The sequence below is a fragment of the Macrobrachium nipponense genome, chromosome 4 (genome assembly GCF_015104395.2).
Source record: "Macrobrachium nipponense isolate FS-2020 chromosome 4, ASM1510439v2, whole genome shotgun sequence".
NCBI lineage: Eukaryota > Metazoa > Arthropoda > Malacostraca > Decapoda > Palaemonidae > Macrobrachium > Macrobrachium nipponense.
The window spans coordinates 124,869,406-124,891,400 of NC_061100.1; the positions used below are offsets into that span (position 1 = coordinate 124,869,406).

The 21,995-nt window shown below is 35.1% G+C and overlaps 1 protein-coding gene and 1 long non-coding RNA gene across 22 annotated transcripts in view; one reads left to right on the forward strand and one right to left on the reverse strand.

Moving 5' to 3' along the window:
- Nucleotides 1-21,995, reverse strand: part of LOC135211127 (neuroglian-like) — a 318,561-nt gene that overhangs the window by 79,171 nt on the left and 217,395 nt on the right. For 18 of the 20 annotated variants that reach the window (XM_064244261.1, XM_064244257.1, XM_064244256.1 and 15 more), the window contains 7 exons: nucleotides 11,495-11,628; nucleotides 9,914-10,107; nucleotides 9,118-9,257; nucleotides 7,991-8,086; nucleotides 4,002-4,175; nucleotides 3,187-3,371; nucleotides 1,412-1,557 (listed from right to left, as the gene is read on the reverse strand). In XM_064244261.1, coding sequence (XP_064100331.1) covers nucleotides 1,412-1,557; nucleotides 3,187-3,371; nucleotides 4,002-4,175; nucleotides 7,991-8,086; nucleotides 9,118-9,257; nucleotides 9,914-10,107; nucleotides 11,495-11,628 — 1,069 coding nt within the window. Of the gene's footprint in view, nucleotides 1-1,411; nucleotides 1,558-3,186; nucleotides 3,372-4,001; nucleotides 4,176-6,356; nucleotides 6,393-7,990; nucleotides 8,087-9,117; nucleotides 9,258-9,913; nucleotides 10,108-11,494; nucleotides 11,629-21,995 lie in introns of all 20 variants that reach the window. The other 2 variants (XM_064244250.1, XM_064244254.1) reach the window with 2 other exon arrangements.
- The window catches only part of LOC135211130 (uncharacterized), a 269,153-nt gene continuing 258,746 nt past the window's right edge, over nucleotides 11,589-21,995 (forward strand). The window contains exon 1 of one of the 2 annotated variants that reach the window (XR_010313624.1): nucleotides 11,589-11,725. This is a non-coding gene — a long non-coding RNA (uncharacterized LOC135211130). The remainder of the gene's footprint in view (nucleotides 11,726-21,995) is intronic. The other variant, XR_010313623.1, reaches the window with a different exon arrangement.

A 21,995-nucleotide genomic window follows, 5' to 3' on the forward strand; every position in this document is an offset into this window, starting at 1 on the left:
CACCTCGACATGACTCCTTGAGACTTATTGGTAGAGACTGAAAAATCATAAAATTCTGATTATCTTTGTTAATGTGAACATACTTGATACTTTGAAAACATTTATACATATGTAGTCATTTTAGCTTCCTTGCTCATTTTCATATGATAGGCGTTTTGCTAAAAGTGAGTTATTTTCCTAAACGCGGTCTTAGGATAACCCTACGGGTCATCATCGTCATTAGCCTCGTCCTTGCTTACTTTTGAAACCTCACCTCTCATTTCCGTCTCATATTTGGTCCGTGGGGCATGCTTCTTTTATTTGTTAATAGCAGTTTATGATTTTATTAATTAGGTTTTGTGAATAGATGTAAATAGTTTTTCTGAAGTGTCTCTTAAGTTTTCACATATTTTAGAGGTTCGTTTTTTAATATGTTGATTCTTGGCTCGATTATTCTCTATTTGCTCCTGCATTTGCCTGCATTTACGTTTTCAGTGACATGTTTCTGTTGGAGGTCTTTTACATATTTTGTGTTTTTATTCATTTTGGCGATGTCCGTCCGAACACTTATTTCACTTTCAATTCTTACTTTAATAAGTAGACATTGAAACTCTGCATAGATGGGTGTGACTTTATCCTTGTGGGGATTGGGAATTTATTCATGTTAAATTCTACTGCCTTCTAAATCAAATCGTGTAACTTCCCAGGAAATAATCGATGTTAAAACAGCTGCAATTGAAAGTGTTATTGTTATTTCAGTAGATGAAACCTATTCACACAGAAGAAGCACACAGGGGCCATTGACTTGAAATTCAAGCTTGCAAAGAATGTGGGTTTCAACCTCCCACCGCAGACACCACACTGCAGCCAGTGATTTTTCATTGCCCTTGGGTAGACATGATCCCTCGAACCCTCGACATCTGAGTGGCATGCCATGACACTAACCAGTATATCAAATAACTTTGATGTATTGGGGGATGAATGTTGTATTACGTTGCTTTGGTAAACTTAATTAGGGAATTACACAAATGTTCCTGTAACCAAATTTGGCGTCAGAAGCTCTAAATAAGTTACAGGAGATTCAGTAAAGTGAGAGGTGTAAATCCTTTCCCTGCTTCCAGCCGTAACCATTTCTATCTGAAACTGTCTTTCTTTTTAGATTACAAAACTATAGATCAAATTAGAATATTATGAAAATAACATCGAAGATTATGAGTTAGGTAAATCTCATTAACAAAAACAGGGTTTCTGCTAAATGGAATGTACAAGTCACTGATAATGAAAAAGAAGTTATCAATATTATTATTTCAAAATGGAAACGTACTGCTAAGGAAGAAGCAAAAAACATCATTACTAAGCAAAGCTGCAGCCAAGAGTTGATAGCATGATATGAAAATAACCACTGAAGAGTCGTATAACTGCAACAACTCACCGTCGTATCGTGAGAATCCATAACTTCTCCGTCCTTGGTCCAAGTGATGGTTGGCTCGGGGTCACCACGAGCTTCGCAGTGGAAGGTGGCTGATTCTCCCTCTGGTAAGTTGACGACCTCAGGTTCTACCACGAAGTGAGGAGCAGCTGAAAGATGTGTATCTCAGGTCAGTTCATTCATAAGAGAGGAAACGAGTCGATCAGCGATCAAAGTCAACGAGGTAACAAAAACGTTGAGTGGAAAGTTAGAAAGGAGTAAGAAATGAACGGCAAAGTAAAGAAAGAAACCGAGGCGATTAATGGACAAAGTCAAGGAAGAACAAATTGAGCAGCAACAGGCACAAGAAGTAAGACGAGTAGCAGGTGATTCGACTAATGAAAATTAAATGCTCATACAAGATCGCATTTCTTGAATAGAAAAACAAATCTAATCCTCAAGAAATGTTCAAATGTTCGCAGGAATAATGAAGGAAGGAATGCCATGGCCATGACAGTGCCAAAGAAGAAACAAAGTCAGTCAACTAATGAATGAAGTAATCAATTATGCTTATACATCTTTGATTTAATAATTTTATTAAAATCATTGTATGTTTCCTCTGGACGAGAAACGTCTGTAATTTCAGATATACTATGCGCTGACGGTAATTCTGCTTAATAAATGTCATAAGAATAACGAAACATGGTATTATTCGCACAAAAAATGAAAGTTTTTCTTTACTAATGTCAGCAGTAATATCGATTAAATAAGATTTCTATCTTTATTTTAAACACAATTAACTTCTCGGGTTTATCCAAGAGTGAAGAGTTTACAATTTTTCATATAGCTCTCGCAATAACTTTATTGTTACTTTATTTTGTAGAAAGGGGACAACAGTTCAATTGAGAACATTATAGCTTGTGGAAAGTTTAAGTTAATGTGGCGGCTGTGGCACAAGAGAGAATGGGATGCGGTTAGTCTTACCATAAGCAGCACAGCATAGATTTTGTTCTTCAGATGTATAAAAGACACCAATATATTAAGGAATACACCGCCGCTTCAAGATTACTTTCCGCTAGGACGGAAAGGGCCTGGACTAGATTTAGCTATAGGTTTTCTGCCAGTTAGGAACAGACCATGTTTAGTCAACCACTATTAGTCTCGTTTCCAATCTAGCAAAAACGAGGATCACATATTCATCTCAAATCAAATTCATGATGGCGCTGAATAATACTTTCGGTTTTCAGTGCTTGGCTTCAAGCATCAATTTCATATTCCACTCCATTTCATTCCACACTCGTTGAACTTCGCTGATGCCAGATCTTGCAAGATGAGTATTCAAACAACATGGCGTCTTCCTCTTGAGGGAAGATCTTGGGAAACTCATTTATCAGAATCTTGCTGCTTTTATGTGTCACTGCGAGTGCAGTTTTGCCAGTCACCATTATGTGAAAGAGAAGCGCACCATTTAAGAGTCCCAAATACATCACCCAAAAAGTGACCTCTCATGACAAAAGCATTCTTAAATATTTTATGTTATATACTGGTAACATGAAATACCAAGAGCTAAGGGCTATAATGTCTTTCAGGCCCCTTTGAATTTAAACAGAGGAGGAGAATATCAACCTAGAGCAATATATGAGAAGAGGAAAAAGTTCTATTAGGTCCTGTTAACATTCAATCGCATTAGCAGGTGCCTCTCAAGAGTGGTAAATTTAATTAAAATCTCGTATTATATATGTGCATTTATACACACACACATATTTCATCCAGCTATGTTACAAGAGCCCTCTGCTCACCCTCGACGTAGACGGTGAAGTGATGAGTCTCTCCCTCTCCAGCCTCGTTGGTGGCTTGACAGTAGTATGAGCCCATGTCCTCCTCAGAGATATCCGCAAGGTTGAGAACTTTGCCGTTGTACTCCAGCTGGTCATTTTCCACGTCGGCGCGGCTCTCACGCCACCATTTGACGCTGGGCACTGGGCTGAAAAACCATTTTTACTGTTTAGGAAATTTTATAAGCGGGCTTCATGATTGAGTGGTTTCCAGAACATTCGTATGGACTAACTGCATTTGATACAACGTGTCTGTAAATTTTGGTACAAATGCATATTGTATAATTATATATATATATATATATATATATATATATATATATGTGTGTGGTGTGTGTGTGTGTGTGTGTACGTGTATGATAAGTTATATAATATATATATATTATATATATATATATATATATATTATGTATGTGTATTAAATATATAATATATATATATATATAATATATATATATATATATATATATATATATATATATATATATATATATATATATATATCATATATATATATATATATATATATGTATGATGTATTATTAATATAATATAATATACATATATATATATATATATATATATATATATGATATATAATATAGAATATATATATACGATTTATAATATAAATATATATATATTTATTTAATATATATATATTTTATATTTAATATTATATATATTTTTTTTTTCTTATAATATTTCACTAGCTTTAACAATATTGTTCATTAGGAGAGTACTTCGATTGTAAAGTAAGGTGGAGTCTCCAGACTTACTATCCTCCATAGACGCAATACAACTTGACATCCTCTCCGGCCAAGGTCGTCACTTCGGGGGAGCTGACGTGCTGTTTAACGGGAGCGACGGGGTCCTCTGGCAGGGTGGCTTCGTCGTCGTCGCCGGGAAAGCTGACGTTAAGATACACCCAATTTCCCATCCGGTACTCCGTCCTGCAAAGCCACGTTACAAGCGTCTCAGAAGTACGTCACGTCATAACATCAGGAGATGAAATCATTTTCAAAAGAGCTTTTCCTCTTGCGAATTACAAATTGTTATTGAGATTTTATTACACCAGTATAGAGAATTAATTCAGTATTCGCTCTTCTTCTTTATTTTTGCGTTCATAACCCATGACCTTGGTTGTTGTTAAGTCAATTTATACAATTCATCAATCGATTTACATTCCTGAAATTGTTTCGTAGATCACAAAGAATCTTGGTCACTTGTCAAAACTATATACATTAGACCTTTTAGCTCTATCGTTAGCTTGATTTCTGCACAATATTTTATCTTTTTTTTAAATTCTACTTTAAATGCTTCAGTGACATAAAATATTCTTAAGGTCATTTTGACTGAGGTGACAGGTAACAGTTCGGTGTATCAGAGTATGGAATATGTATTTTTTGGTATTTTGTTCTCAAGCAGCAAGGAAATTGTACTGATAGCAAACCAACAGTCATACTACATTAAGCAAGAGTAGCATGTCCATTTCATGTTTTCAACTAATTAAGCATATGCATATAAAGCAAATTTCAGGAGATTATTAGTAATAATACGTCTTTTGGTTGATACAAAAAAACTTATTGCTTGCTAGTTATCGTTTTAAAATAAAATCCTTGCCAGGAATGGAGGGAAATAGCACAGTGTCAGATAATTAGTAAACTACCTTATTCTGTGAGCGTTGTCTTTCAGAAAAAAGACCATATATGCATGATTAATTTAGTAGTATTATGTTATAGCTATATAACTGAAAAAGACAGTGCTCATGAGTTCTGTCTTCATGCGTTAACAACGAGTGTTTTAGCTATAAGTAAGAAGAATCTATGGAATACTGTCAAGGAAAAATAAGATTTATACCTAAAGCGTTATAGGCTTACTATCAGCCAATTTGATCATAATATATAAAAACATAAAATTTAGATTACGCTAAATCTCTATTAAGAATTAAGCTTCATTGGTGTTGTTTTATCAAGAGAAAAGGCAGAAACTCAACCAACAAGATACGAAGAAGTATCTAATGTTGCTGAAATATTTATGAGAGCTTTTGCGACTACCAAATATTAGTTATGAAAATTTTCAGGAGCACGAATATTTGTCTTTCTGTGTTCCGCCCAAGAGGCAAATCCTTCACCTTAGGCAAAACAGAAGTTCCATCCACAACATGAGAGAGAATTGCCTAATTATGTCGGAATATTTATTAGTTCTGTATCAGTAGAAGGTAAATGGTAATTATTGTCCATGGCGTTTTTCTGTAAATTTGAACGCTGTTTTTGGAGAAATTTCGTAAAAGAATACTTATACGTGAAAATTTTAAAATAAAGAAAGTGGAAAACATTCCGGGAAAATAAATCTAATCAATCGATGCCATTCTTGTTTCATCTGAAAATTTCTAGAGTAAGAGTTGTGATCTGACGGAGAGATTTACAGGTGTTACTAAATATATAATCAGTATGACAAAGACAGTTTGTTTTTAATCTCTTGATGACAGTATTCGTATATGGTGAATCCAACACGGGAGTTTTGTTCTTTTTGCGTACCAATCGTTGCTAGATATTGTTATACTGGAAGCTGAGAGAAAATTATTGTTTTACTAAAAATGTTATTGCACAATAAAGGAACTACAAGCCAATAATATGTTTATGAGTTGAAGATAGATAGTAAACAAATACAGCAACGGTGCCTAGATTTGATACGTTTATAACGCAGTCATAGTGCTTAGTATGTAGTGAGAAAAAGCATCGTTTAGTCGTGACGTCACAAACCTAGGCACCAGATTCCGCGTTTAGTAGCACTGTTTTGTTCAGCCTGAAAGAAATTCCTTAAGAGACAAAGAGAAAAGCGTTAACATATTTATTGCACTCTAGACATTTAAAGCTGCCGTAAGAACTGTTAGCGTTATGAAGGCTTCTCGTGAGAACGTGTGGATGCGATTAGTGTTCAGAGACAACCACGAGAATCAGATTTGCCATGTTTCTTGTCTGGGAAGTCGTGCTGTAAGAAAATAAGACTGTTAGTTCACTGTTCTCTTTCGAGCTGCATCCAAAACAGAGGGGATGGATGATCTGATGTTGAAGAGTGGTATGTAGTAGTACTGTGAAACACATGAGCGAAATACTGGCGTGATATCCTACCTCCCGTATATATCGATGACGGGAACTCTGTTCGCTCTGGAACCATAAATAAGACGGAAACAAAACTGAAAAACAATACAAAGTTTAGTTTTTCCACTCCCTCAAACACAAGCAGACTAACGGGGTAGTGAAGGAACACACTCAACGCATGCACAAAAATAAAAGGGAGAACCGTCGCAACACTTCTCGACTGGATTACTATTTCCATGGACTAGAAATAGCTTAATCACTAAAGCATTCCTCTAGGATCACTCCTTAATCAAAAGAAGAAATGTCAAATAATGGTATTTTATTACTTAAATTTTATGCTGCGTCATTCCACACTGCTTGACCAATACGGAAGATATTTTTTCTCAATAGCAAATTTTATTCTACTCTTGAGCTTTAGTCACTCTTAGGCAATCATAATATTTCAGCTCGTACAAATTCAAACTGTAATTTATATCTATGGTTAATGCTATGTGAATAGTCCTAACTTTCCATCTTTTTTAGTCTACATACTTTATAGAAAATTTATGCCAGAATATTTTTCTACATAGGAATCAGGTTAGTATGTAGCTATGGAAGCTCTGCGGCAGTGTTAAACGGCAAACGATGAAGGCTGTCAGCAATGGCTTCGCAAACAATATGTTCTAAACCCTGAGGGTTTTCTTCCTTAGATAACTACAGTAACACAGCCATCAAGCTTAATCTATTCGTAAGCCCTTATTCTGTAAACTTCCTCAAAATATAATTAGCTTTAAAAAGAATTTATTGAGTAAAAAATATCACACATATATTTACTCTTTCACAATCACGTGAATACACAATAATTACACTTTAATTAGTTATTCGAATTTTGTATACTAATAGCAAATATAAGATTGTGGCTCTGTAGAGCCGTTCATTGTAAAATTTCGCTGACTCTTCAGGTAACATGAATAATATATATATATATATATATATATATATATATATATATATATATATATATATATATATATAGATATATACATATATATATATATATATATATATATATATATATATATATATATATATATATATAGGCTATATGTATAAATAAAATGAGCTGATAGTTTACTAAATTTCTGATTGGAATAAACATACATATATATATATATATATATATATATATATATATATATATATATATATATAATCGGCTCTGTTTAATATGACAATGCCGTTACCCTTATCGGGCCTTAGTTTATATATATATATATATATATATATATATATATATATATATATATATATATATATATATATTAATGTTTATGCCTAATTCAGAATTTTAGTGAACGTCATTTCATTTTAATGGATAAAGGAAATCTCAAGAATCGTTCGAATTTCCTAAGAAAAGAACACATAATGTATCGTAACTGCTCATTTGATGGAACCACGACTAATCTATAAATCACCATTTTGCTAGTACGTGAGTAGATCTCTATTTGCATAAAAGCACCAACAGATGCATGCCATCACTATATCTCGTTAGTGGACGTAAGACATTAATGATGTTCCACTCTATGAGCAAAAACACACACACACACACACACACACGCACAAAGTCACTCGCAAATGAACACAGATTAAAGGAAAGGAAAACAGTTGCATTGAATTATGCCTACGGCAAATTAAGAGACGTGATGACGCCACTCTCCGGGGCCTCTTCGTGCACCTCGGGGACTCCTTCTTCGCCGTGTACCAGGAACATTTGGTACCAACTGCATAACAAACACCAGTTGAGTATTGGTCTAACTGACGGGTAAGGAGGGGGTGGGGGAATGATTCATTCTTTTTAGGAGTATTGTTTTGCTACTGTATTTCTAGTAGTGCCATTTAAAGGAGGATTCCCCAACCCTTGCTAAAAATTTGAATGGCATTTGTATGGAGGACATAATAGCAAAGTTCCGGGACATGTCGAATCTTTAAGATGATATGCACTTTTAACATGATAAGGAAATAACTGATGTATATCACTGCAAGGATCAAAAAGCCGCAATAGAATTTAAATGGAAAGGGTACTTTACAGTTCATCTATGATGACTGAGAAAATTTGGGCCATATCATTCACTAATAAAAACTTCTTCATATGATGTAACCTCATATTCTAGATAATAATCATATATAAATTAGATAATAAAAGGGATGAAAATGTTATTTCTAACCGCTGTATTCTGCGCACCAAGACACAGTTACAAGCATTTTTCTGTAACGTTAGGAAGATTACCTACTTCATCCATTTTATGGTAGGAATTAGCTTTCACTATTTTCTTTTGTAAATTTCAACTAGGAATTAAAAAAATCGTTTTATAACCAGGAAGAATAACAAAATTCATATTGATTACCACGTAGTAGAATACTTTGTAAACCTCTTTGACAGAAGGGAAGATGACATTATGCGAAGGCTGATCTCAAAATTAATTAAAATTCCTACCGGGGAAAAAAATGTCTGCAACATTATATTAACTCTTGTGAGAACCTTCGACGGATACTGTCTCTAAATCCAATAAAAGTTACAGATCTTGAGAAAAGTCTCAACACGGATTTAGCACGTAGTAGCTAAGCTATGAATTAAATGAATATGGTAGAAATGAGGTTCCTCCCCTATCCCAGTAAATGGTTTAGATGGTACCCCCAAAAGTTATTTTAAATAATCCAGAAACAGTATTCGATTGGTAATGACCACGACCCTTTAAAAACAGTTATGGGTCCCTAAGGATAGAGGAGTTGTGGGGAGGTTTAGAGGCCATACCTAGTGGCAGAAGAAGCAGCGCAGGCATAGAGGGCATCTTCAGAAGCGTCCTCTGGGGTGATGTAGCTGAACCATAAGGTGCCTTCCTCGTCTACTGTCAGTCGGGGAGATTCCAGACTGCGCAGTGAACCGTCAGAATTCTGTCGGAATAATAATGGGCGTCAGTCACAATGTATGTAAGTGCGCTAGTTTGCTGGCCTGTTATGGGAATGTTTAATCCTTGCCGTAAACACATGTAGTATGTATGTATAAATATATATGCGTACATATAAATTAATATATATACATACATACATGTATATATACACACTCATAACTACACACATATATACATATAATTAAATATATATATATATATATATATCATATATATATATATACATACATATATACATATATATATATATATTTTTTTTATATATATATATATATATATATATATATATATGTGTGTGTGTGTGTGTGTGTGAGCGTGTGTATGTATGTATAAAATGTGAGCTAGTCTGCTAGCTTGTTATGGGCGAATGTATAAGCCTTGCCATACATATATGTGTGTGTCTATGAGTGTGTATATATGTGTAACTCTTGATGATAGTTAAGATTAGTAGATCTAATTACCAATACCAATTTAAGATTAAATACCGAATAAAAGAATGACGGGAATTACCTTATGGCAATTTAAAGTTCAAAAGTATAGACTTGAAAAAATGAACTAAAAGAATATATCGAATTAAATTAATACAGATATATAAAACGTCACCAAGATATGCAATGGAGAAGAAGTAGATAAGCTTACCTGTAGAACCCAATGTACAGTTGGCTCTGGGTATCCCTCAGGAGGGGTACAAGGGAGTCCCAAAGGCTGCCCTAAAGTAGCGGTGACCACTCGAGGATCTCCTTTTGGGAAATTGCCCAGAACAGCTCTTCGCACCATGGCTACGTCACTGTGGACTTTACCGACCTTGTTTTCAGCAATGCACTGATAGTCGCCTGCAAAAGGCCCACCACGAGTTTAACGTCAATAAATGAATGGATAAGAGTTTTATCTTTCGTTGGCTGATAAACTATTTGGATCAAAAGATCAGTAGAGCATCCTTCCAAATGTAAGGAAACCGTTTTAGTTTGCTTTTGAGGGTGGTTACTTTTTTTTCCCAGTGGCTTTGGAATGTGATAAATTTCATGTCATAGTGCTTTTTAGGCAAGGTTATTTATCTCTAATGAATTAGCACTCGTTGGGATTCGGGCGGTTTGGTGTTAACATTTATATAGTACCTTGATATGATACCTTAGGTTTATAGTTTGCATCTAGCCGGAGCATATGTTTAATATTAAAGAAGCGTCGTGTGATGGACGATCGTGTGGAGACGGCTAGACACAGCAATGCAATGGGTAAAACTCAACTATTACCGCTGATACTAAGAAAAAAAAGATTGTCTAATTAGTGTCATTTGGCTAAAAGGAATCTATGGTTATCATCCAAGCAGGGATGTGGATATCACAGATGAGTAAGAAAATTTGCTTGTAACATATGAAAGGTGTTGTTATGGTATTTCAGTATGGTGTTTAGCGAACTTTTTTCATTGCAAAGTAAAAGACAAGTTTCCCACTGCCTATTCTGAGATGATATTGAACGAGGATATATCCTTCACTCATTTAAATCTGTTTGTTTACTTCTGAGTTGATCTTATATAAATAATCTTTTTTCTCATTTTTCTTTTCTCAGCTTGGAACTTGTTTACAACCACACCTAACTATAAATACTATATTATAGAAATTCATCGGTATGGGGTATGAGTCAGAAGATAAATGAAATATACCAGCGTTCTTTAAGCATATTTCATGATTGTTTTATATTAATGTATGTTAACGAAGATGCAAAGATATTTCTGTAGTTTTATATGCAAATTGATTGAGAACCTCGCAGTATATATTGAATTTTAAGTTGAGTCAAATTTTCCCAAAGAAATTCACAGATTATTCCTGCTTGAAAATATAATTATAGCTCGTCAGCAACATTTTTCGGTTATCTACAATCTTATCTTCCTAGAAAAATTAATGAATCTAGTGTCAAGAATTAGCCGAATTTACCCAAAAATTAACTGGATATATATAAAAAAAAACGCACGCTCAAATAAAATAAAGATCTCTACAATAACACTTGGAGGCTAAGAAAATGCAGGTTCAAAATAACATGTAAGCATGTCTAACTTTTATTTTATTTTTGTTTATTTATTTACCAATGATTTCTGTGTCGAGGCAACGCCCCAAGTTGTACCTCACTCCAGGAAATTTAAGTTTTTCAAATTACGTATTTCAGTGTGGGGATTCTAATCATAAGTCATCGTCATTGAAATAAAGATGATTTTTTTTTCCTCACCTTCGTCTCCAGGTCTTGGGTCATGGAAGACCAAGCTTCCTTCCCCGTCGAGCATCTCGACTCGGTTTTTTCCCTCGCTGTCCTCTCCCGCATCTTCGGGATCGAACGGCTCGCCATCTTTCACCCACGAGTAGCTGCAAATGGAAACGTCACGTCAGTCAAACAATGGATTCGAAGCTCCTCCGTGACTTCATTTAACCTGACCGTCCTCGCCAGCGGCTCACTATCAAGGTAAGTTTAAGGATCAAGAGTTATGGCATCACTCATGCGTTACTAATTCAATAGATTGTCTGTCACTTTAAATGCAACGCAAGATTGCCTTGTTTTAATAACAGTCAAAACATTAATGCTACAATCGATGAAATAGGTTTTTCCTGACAAATACGAATCCATTTTTGCCGTTCTTATGTTCAAAATTCCACCCGGAAGGAAATTAGATCCGCATTGTTAAGTGAAGTTCAGCTATATCAGTTGCACTCCAAAACCTTTTGAATGGGGAGTCAAATACAATTCCTTATGGCTGATGCTTACAAAATTTACTCTGAGTACATCCGAGGTATTATCGAGCCTTCGAGGACATATATTTTGCTAGAAGCCTCTACTTTTCCTAATTTAGATCTCACCAGTCCTTCTTCGCAGGATCTTTCTTTGCTACTTGTAAAGTACCAGTAGAATCAAATGGACATACAAACACGATTATTTTTCTTCATCATTACTAACGTGGCTCGTTTGCCACACAACTTATGTATCAGCCATTGAATTGAGCCATGTCAGTTCCGGCTGGTGCGCCAAGGAATGCCAGGCAGCACACCACCCATTACTTGTTTCTTGATCAGTAAAGTTAAGCCCTAATATAACAATGTGTCTGGGCTAGTATTTGCTTGAATGATCACCAAAGAGAGTCAAACGAAGTTGGGATATAAATTCTTGACCACGTGCAGCATGAGCATGGGACCAACGACCTAAGAGACCTTAGAAGTTTGGTATGACCGGGAATAGGTCAGGGACGAGGTCGGGAAGTATTTTTCAAATGCAAATCAAAATGAAAATAGGCAAAGAAAGATTCATCAAGAAGCTGAGGAGTGTGTTCACGACGCAGTAAATCATTTCAAAACACAAGTCAACTTCATCACACATCACAAACAGGTTAAATACAAGTCAGCAAGTACTGGTAGTCCCAAGCAGAGCGATTATCCATCGTTTGCCAGATTCCATCAGCACTTACGGTCATTGGCTTGTGTTCAAACTGTATGTGATATGTATGTGACAAGTTGTTGATGTGTGTTTTTATGACACGTTTTACTGTTGTGTGGACGCACCCTAATCCCATTAGTTCAGAAATGTTTAAAGGTGAAGCAAAACGTAATCAACCTTTGACGTCAAACGTTGAAAAACTTGAGCAAATGACGCTGAAAAATATTAGTATTAAATCTTTGTTATATACTTATTGCAGTTTAGATGGGATAATACAGATTACTTGGCCGTTACCTTGAAAACTATTTCGTCATCCACAGACAAACGTCCATCTCTCCTGTCAGCTTTCCCTTTTATGCTCTTTAATATAAAGTCTGCATGTGAGTATTACATTGATTTACTCCTAATTTTATAAGTTTCCTTAGGTAGACTTTCATGAAAGTCAGTGTTTAGAAGAAAGGACTTTCGTTATAAATCCGGGCACTAAAATGAAAACGAACCCTAAGGGACAGAAACATTAATAGCTGAGAGCAAAGTATGGGGAGAAGAGGAAGCGAACACGAAAAAAAAATAGCTGAAAGATAGACTACACGTTAGCATTTAACAACCGTATAGTGTAGATGGTAAAACAGTCTGATTCAGCCTCTTTGTACCCTTAGAGCTATTGCTTCTTAGTTCCAGTTCTCTTCAGTAAGCAAAGAAACGATTCCAGTACCTGTAAGTGCGTGTTTGTTCATACGTAAACAGATACATACAGCTTTGAAAATGCTACATACAGGCAAGACTCGACCTGCCGCAATAATGTCGACTTTCTTACCATCGATGACACCAACAGAGCATTTCAAGGTAATATTCAGGCTCCATTGCTTCATTTTATTATCATATTTTTTACTGAATTTGCTGCGTCGAAGCATTTGATTGTCTGCTTTTCAAGGAGATCTGAACTGTAGCAGCTGTTGTAATGAGCTAAATTAACAATGTAAGGATTTTAATGAATGCATAGATATTTTGATAACAAAAGACCAAGAAAAAAGAATCTTAGTATTTAAACTAAATCCAGATTGCCTCGGAATATAATGAAAGAGTTATGTCACAATAATTTTAGGTAAAAATAGCACAAATCAGCATTGCGTCAAATATGTTATGAAAAATCAATCTTTTATCATTTTCTTGTACGGTCTGGCATTACATAAAAAAAATGACAAACCAGTGCTCATTCAATATGTATGATTTTTTTTGTTTTGTTAGATTCCATCTGTATTTGGAAAGCACATGACACTAACATGTGCGTGAAGCGATGGTGTTTCAGCTATTTATTTTTAACGTTCCGTTTTAAAAATTACTTGAAATAAGCTTGTGATGAAACAGCTCTTTTCTTATTTGACTTTTCACATTTGATCTGGATCAGTCCATGTAAAGATTGAATGCGGCTGTAGTCTAATGATTCGAGTCTCTACTATTTATTCCAGCTTTTGTTCTCTCTCTCTCTCTCTCTCTCTCTCTCTCTCTCTCTCTCTCTCTCTCTCTCTCTCTCTCTCTCTCTCTCTCTCTCTCTCAAAGGTGTCGTTGTCAGAGAGAAATTGTCGGGATACGAATAATAGTTGGACTATAAACATGTTTATTCCAGTGTATTAAGATTTTATTTGAACCTCAAACACACACACAGACACACACACACTCACAATATGAGCTTTTATCATAAACTCACGTGGCGTTTTTTATATTCACGAATATAAAGAAAAATGGGGTTCCTCGGAAATGCAATTTTACAAATAAGAAAAACGCTTCAATCAGGGTCCAAACACTGCTAGGTCATGTTCGCCAAACATCTGAAAAAGCGGCGTCAGGTCTAGAAAAACAGTCTATTTAGTTTACACTTGAATAAATTTACCAGAAGCGTGATAGACGATTATGATTATCTGATATCCGTTCTCTGGTAAACAAATCAGATTAGGCAAATATAATTTCTGTTTACTAGAATTGTGTGCGATAAGCTACATCAGTTAATAGTGAGGTATAGCAGAAACCCTCTAAAAAATTCCGGGTTTAGTTTAAGTTTCATTGACAAAACTGTCTCATCCACTGAGGAATCCCTTATTGTATGTTGTTATTTTCTAAAAGCTTAAAGTAAGTTGTATATCCTGGCTCTTTATGTATACCCTTTCAGCTGAAAATTTATCAGCCAACGAATCAATCATCATTACAGCCACGCTTAGAGATGCAATGTACCACTGCATTTTCAACAAGGCTGATGGATTGCAGCGCGGCAGCTTCTTCGACCCAGTCCTCTGCCAACTTCTCGAAAACATTAGACCAGGAGTGAATCAACATTTCTTGCAGCTATAAACATAGGCATCTCTCTGAGCAGTTCAGTAATCTTTTCAGGGAGGTTTGCTTTGCTAACATTCGGGTGCACTGTCATACACATGCACACACACACACCCATAACTATATATATACATATACAAACACACGCACACATATATATACACACACATATATATATATATATGTGTGTGTGTATATATATGTGTGTGTGCGGGTGTATGTATAGGTATATATATATATATATATATATATATATATATATATATATATATATATACGTATGGGTATGAGTGTGCATATGTGTATGACAGTGCACCCGAATGTTAGCAAAGCAAACCTTCCTGAAAAGATTACACTACATCTATAATATCGTTTCATGTAAATATACGTAGTTCAGTACATACGATTTATAGTAATGCACAACACACGTATATATATATAGTATATATACATATATATATATATATATATATATGATATATATATATGTGTGTGTGTGTGTGTGTGTGTGTATATATATATATATATATATATATATTATATATATATATACATACATATTACGTCTATGCGTGCATTACTACAAATCGTATAGCCTATACTGAACTACGTATATTTACATGAAACTCTATTATAGACGTAGTGTCCAATATTGGTTAATTTTGGTAGTGCTACTTAACTCTCTTTTTTGACATACCAAATATTGCTCTGTAATACTGTAATAATCCAATGTAATTGCTGCATTAATTTTATCGAAGCAAACATTGCTTTTTGAAAACGTAATGATTGATGTTATATGGTTGCGTTATTTCGTTGTGTAATGCGTATAAGCATGAGAATATACTCTTTTTTAATGTTTTATATATATATATATATATATATATATATATATATATATATATTATATTCGGCTAAGCGCAAGCAAGTTTTTATCAGCGTACGTACGAACTCGGTTTATTCACAAATGTATATCAAACGTATTTTTGCAGACAAGCACATTACATAAAGTAAAATCATTTATGTAAGAATTAAAATGAAGCCCTAAGTTGCGACGTTCCCAACAGCTTGACTAGACCCTTTTCATATCACGTGACTTTTATTTTTATCAATACACGAGGGAGGTGACGCTCGATGGAGTCAGCCCTGTAGCTTTGCTTCATGCAATTCACCGTTTTAATAATACTTAATTACAGCAGCCTTCTTAGTCGGGTCCCACTCCAACCTCAGGCGCTCCTTGGGATCCATAAATTCATTTGTTACTAGTTTGCAGAGACATTCCTAGAATCATATTGCGTGTCCCATTTTAATTGCCAATCCATGCTATCACAGCAATCAGTATATATATATATATATATATATATATATATATATATATATATATATATATATATATATAGTGTGCGTGTGTGTGTGTGTGTGTGTGTGTGTGTGTAGTGCGTGTGTGTGTGTATCCAGTACTCCCGATCTCGAGCGGGTGCTTTTTGTGCAATCTTATGGTTGTAAATTTGAATGCCCCAAAACCAACATTCGAAGTGGATCTTAACTCGAATAACTAGAAACCATCTGTAGCTAGTCTTATGGTGACTCTTCATTGGCTACAATGTGCACAGTTTGATGAGTCATTAATATTTTAAATATTATTGTAACTTTGACCAGTGGCTAGTCCAGCTCAAGAACAATACAACGTTAATCTTACCCCAAAGTGCGACACCCTTTATTAAACTTAATGCCCTATTTAGTACATTTTCCAGTTTCCTAAGTTGATTATCATAGATGGAGCTGCAGTATGCAACTCTCTTAATAGCTTAGTTAATCACAGGTGTCTTCGTGGAACACTCTTCAAGATGTCTTCTTAAAAAAAAAAAAAAAATGGTAAGATGTTCAGTAACACTTCAAACATTATTGATTTCAGAGTTAATTGCAGTCCACAGCATACCTAAGTCACGGACTTACCTGTAATCAAGGCTAGATTATTATTCTCATTCACCAGATTATCGCCAAGGCTTCTTAAACAGTCATTTATTTTCCTAACAAGTATAAAGTCACTTTTATTTTCATTTAGGTTTAGTTGTAAAATGCCATCCACATTCTAACGCTGTCAATTGAGAACATTAATTAGTTCCTTATTAGATTTCTTGATATCATCCATAAATACGTTGAGCTATACGTTATGACTTAGTACATAAGACAATCCTGTCGCATTCGTACAAAATAGGACTTGACCTAATAAACTTCCTTGGGGTACTTCTTATAATTTTTAATTAAAAGATGAATATAAGATTCCTACATGTACACTGTTTCCGCCATGCAAGTAGTCTTCCAAAAAGCTCATTCAAATGGATCGCAAATCACTCTGAGGTAGTTCACGCACAAGTGTAGCAAAATTCGCACAAGGATTAAGACCAGAATACCAAATTTGTCCTCATCCATCATTTCCAATTTATCATATACAGCAGATCATACAGTAGTCTCTGCAGGATATAGCTATGAAGAAATGATCTTTCCTAGGTGTTCATTGTTCAAAGATCACTTATTCTAGCATACTGATGGGTGCATAAGTGTGTACATGAAGTACACAGCTTCTGGGGATGATGTGTTGTTAAGCGTCTTGGTTAATATTCCCAACTAGTTTAATTACGAAATGGATAGTTCGTTCCTGAAGAAACGGTTTGCTCACCGCCAGATGTTTTATCGGTGGAAATTATTAATAGACTTGTCTGCATGAACATTAAAATTTATGCTATGATTATTGGGATTGTGTAAATCTCTCTCTCTCTCTCTCTCTCTCTCTCTCTCTCTCTCTCTCTCAGTAATTATGAATCTTTCTTTTTTTTTCTTTTGTGTCATGAATTCTGGGTGTGCAAACTTTCTTAGAAATATATATACTTGCTACCAAAAGTGTCACTTCTGTGCTACTTATAGCCTCGTCTAGCTGTCTCGTCCTTGGAAAAATTCTGTCTGGCGAAGGTTCCACATCCGGTCGTTAAGGGAAGCATTTCGTGGAAAAATCAGAAATTAATTCGGCGCGGCAGCCCACTATGGGGAATCGTACCCCTCACGCCTAAGTGGCAAAAGCGGTAGTGACGTTAACGGAAGATAAACTAAGTAAAAGAGTAACTCGAGTCTGTCAGGCGAAGGCAGTCTGCAAACCCAGACGTCATTTCGCACTAACATGTGACATCAGGTATGCTGTTGATGCACCCAGAAACTGACTCACTGAGGTCAGCCGGTGACATCATAAATCTCCGTTAACAAGGTCATCATACCGGACAGTTGCAGGAAATTAGCCTCCCTATTCCCATGTATATAAATAAATAAAAAAAAAAAAAAAAAAAAAAAAAAAAAAAAAAAAAAAAAAAAAAGGGGCAGGTGACGAAAGGTACAGTTGCCAACTATTTTTGTTTGTTTGTATGTTTTTGTTAGCATGTTTTCATTCGTCAGGTACAGTAGGTGACTGGGTCTCTTCTCATAACGGAAGATGTTTGCTACAGAACGAAGCCTTCGGCGGCGAACAGCCTTCAATTTGTCTAATAATAAATAATTAAAGAGAAAAATCAAGTGCGGAAGAGGGGTGGGGAGAGGGTAGTGTTGGCACCATTGCAAGTCCGGTCGACTCACTGGGGGTTTCTAATTTTAAGAGCTCCTACTTCCGCGGTATCTCGTGTCTTCTTTTCGCCTTCTTCTTTTATTTCATATTGTTGCTCTTTCCCTTAATCTTTTTCCCATTCTTCCACTTCTTCCCTGATCATATATTCTGATCGGCTCGATCACTCTCAATATTATTTATCACGGTTGTCTAGCAAATGACCAAATGATTTATGAACTCTGCTTGAGAGATGCCACTCAAATGAAATGTTATTGATGCGATGACAATTCGATCAAATTAAGAAGTTTTTCAAAGTTTTTTTTGGGTATATTCTTATACGTAAGGTCACAAGTTTAAACTCGCTATGGATATGAGTTCGTATATTTTAATATGCTGCAAATATTTCAATGAGTGTGTTGAACACAGTAATTAATTATGGAAGTATAAAGCAAAACAATGAGATCTATCGCAATACTACTTTTAGTGTTTTAATAGCTAGGTAGTTCACTTATTTTAAAGAAATGTTTACATGGATGCTCATGTTTTTACCCACACACACTCACATACATATATATGTGTGTATATATATATGTATGTATATATATGTGTGTGTGTATGCGTATATATATATATATATATATGATATATATGTATATATGTATATATATATGTATATATATGTATATATATATATATATATATATATATATATATATATATAAATATATTTAAATATAAAATTCACAAATTGTGAGCTAAAAATATCGTTCTATATTGAATGTACACTATATTAACAATATCTCGTCTTTCATCCCCTAGTGAAGTTGCACTTCCTTCACTGTTTTTCTCCTCCCTGGAAGAAGAGCTGGGTTTCGAGTATCAGTTGCTCATTCCCTTGGCAATTAGAATGTCTGAGTTGCACATCAGCAACTACTACAGCCACCCAGATCTTATCAACGAAAATCTCTATATCTACCACAGGAAGTAGGATACACATACAGGAACGAGGTCTATAAGTATTTGAGGCATAGACCTAACCTAATGAATATAGAAGAAAATGGTAATGGCTAATTAAAATGAAGTAAATCATGACAATACATTTGTATCTAATTTATATAGTTATGGATATAGTAAGTCGTGAAATACGAACTGTGCTTTCCCTTGAAAGATTGCATGATTTACCCTGCAGGGGTAATACCTGCAGGTGTAAGAACTACTGCTGTGGAACGTATTAGCCTCTCGATGACAGGTATCTTTGGGACGACATTGTTAGCCGTACGCCCTTCACGCTGGCTCTAATGAAAGCCACAGCGGACTGACTCTTTTAGGTGAATAATTCGCTACTTAGGTCAGAGGTAGCACAACAGTTTTCGACAGAACGCGATTAAATCTTTCTGCCTCGGGCGGAAATTAAACCCGACTTGGTTTAGAGTAGGAATAAATTTGTATCCCCATGAACTCGGTTTCTCGATTTTTTCTACAAATGCTATAATTTTCAAGTTACTAAATTACCCATTACAACATTCTTGAGGGATATCTGACAAAAAAAAATCTTTCAAGAACGGTATAAGCTCATACTTCTGGTCCGACAGTAAAGGGTCTAATCAGTCGAAATGATCACTTCCTTTTATTTCTCTTGAGGCCTCTGGCATTCCTAACTCAGTGAGAATTCTCTACGTCCTACAAGTATCCTTTCTCCAATCGCCACGTAATCCTTTCCCTACAAGGATAAGTCATGTAATAACAACATTTTCTCTTACGTGCAACAAGACATACTGTCTGGTAACTGCCTTTTCACCATTTCATTACTCTAAACTACAACAATTTCATTATAGGTAATATCATTTTTCTCATTGCTACAAGTATCATTGTACTTTAGTAACAATGCTTACCCGATGACGGAATCGGACAAAACTGAATTTACCAGGATCTTGTAGATCCTGTTTTTGTGCTCATTCCTTCTTCCTTTCTACATATATGTGCTTTGGCTTAGTTGTTTGGGGAAGCATCCAGTTGGATGATGACAGTATGCTTTTATAAGCGAGAAGGAAATACTTGCGCAATATTCTTCTGGCTACTTCATTTTATTAATCACTTTTATTAAGGCCTTGTTTAGCTCGGGATTAAATATGAAACAGTGGCACTAGATAACTTCCAAGGGGGCGCATACACACACACAAACACACACACACACACATATATATATATATTGTGTTTGTGAGTATACGTATATATCTATATCTATATACTGTATATATTATTATATATGTATATATATAATATATATATATATATATATATATTATATATATATATGTTTATGTCTGTATACATGTATATATGATTGTAAATGTATGTATTTATGTATGTGTGTAGAGGGGTGAAGAAACCGTAGATCATGTATTAGAAAGCTAGGCCAGAATGATGATAGAGGCATTTCAAGCATCATATCCCCTATTTTCTTTATAAACCGTGGCTCTGCCAACCTTGCCAACGCGTTTCATGTTCAGGCACTTAACAGGGTTACTGTACCTGGTTAGACATTATAAAGGCTGCGACTACTGCCATTCCCGTAGGTCTTATGCCTACTCCAAACACGCTCAAGAGACTGTAAAGCTAACCAAATGAGCTCCCACCAACATAAAGTTGACTTACGTCTCAAATACTAGCGCTGCACGACGTGTAGCTCAGCCATGTATTGTGAGAGAAACTTCACCGTTTCCTGTTAATAACTCGGTAGAGGTTGGTCATTTTTATACATATGTATGTATACATACACACACACATATGTATGTATGTATATGTACACACACATACAGCCAAGAGGTACCTACTGCGTTTATATAAGTATAGTCCCAATTTCAAATCGAGGTATGGCGAAGTAATTTAGTCTAATTACTAGAAAATCTAATGTTCTTCTGATCACTTTGGAAGCAGACAACTAGAAGATTAGTCCCCTCAAGAACCATCCCCATAAGAAAGAAAGCCGAATGTAATTAATAATACTCGCACACAAACAAACACACCGACACACACATATACATATATATATGTATGTATGTATGTCTGTATGTATGCACGTATATCCCTTGGAAGAAAAAGTCGTTCAAGGTTTTAAAGGATTTTAGTCTGAACTCTGTGGCTTGGAAACTCAAATGATATTAGAGTAAGTAATTTTGAGGACACTTGTATTTGTAGCGAGAGTGAGTAAAGCACACACAATACATTCAAGTATTATCATGAATATTGAGCACAATATATTATTGAAATTTACTTTTAGGCAGTAAATATCATCTGAAACAAGCTCGGTCTTCCTTGGTGTCGGATATCCTTTTTATAATTTTTGAAAAATATTTTTCACACTGCTGACTTGACAAAACGGCATTTTCCTTT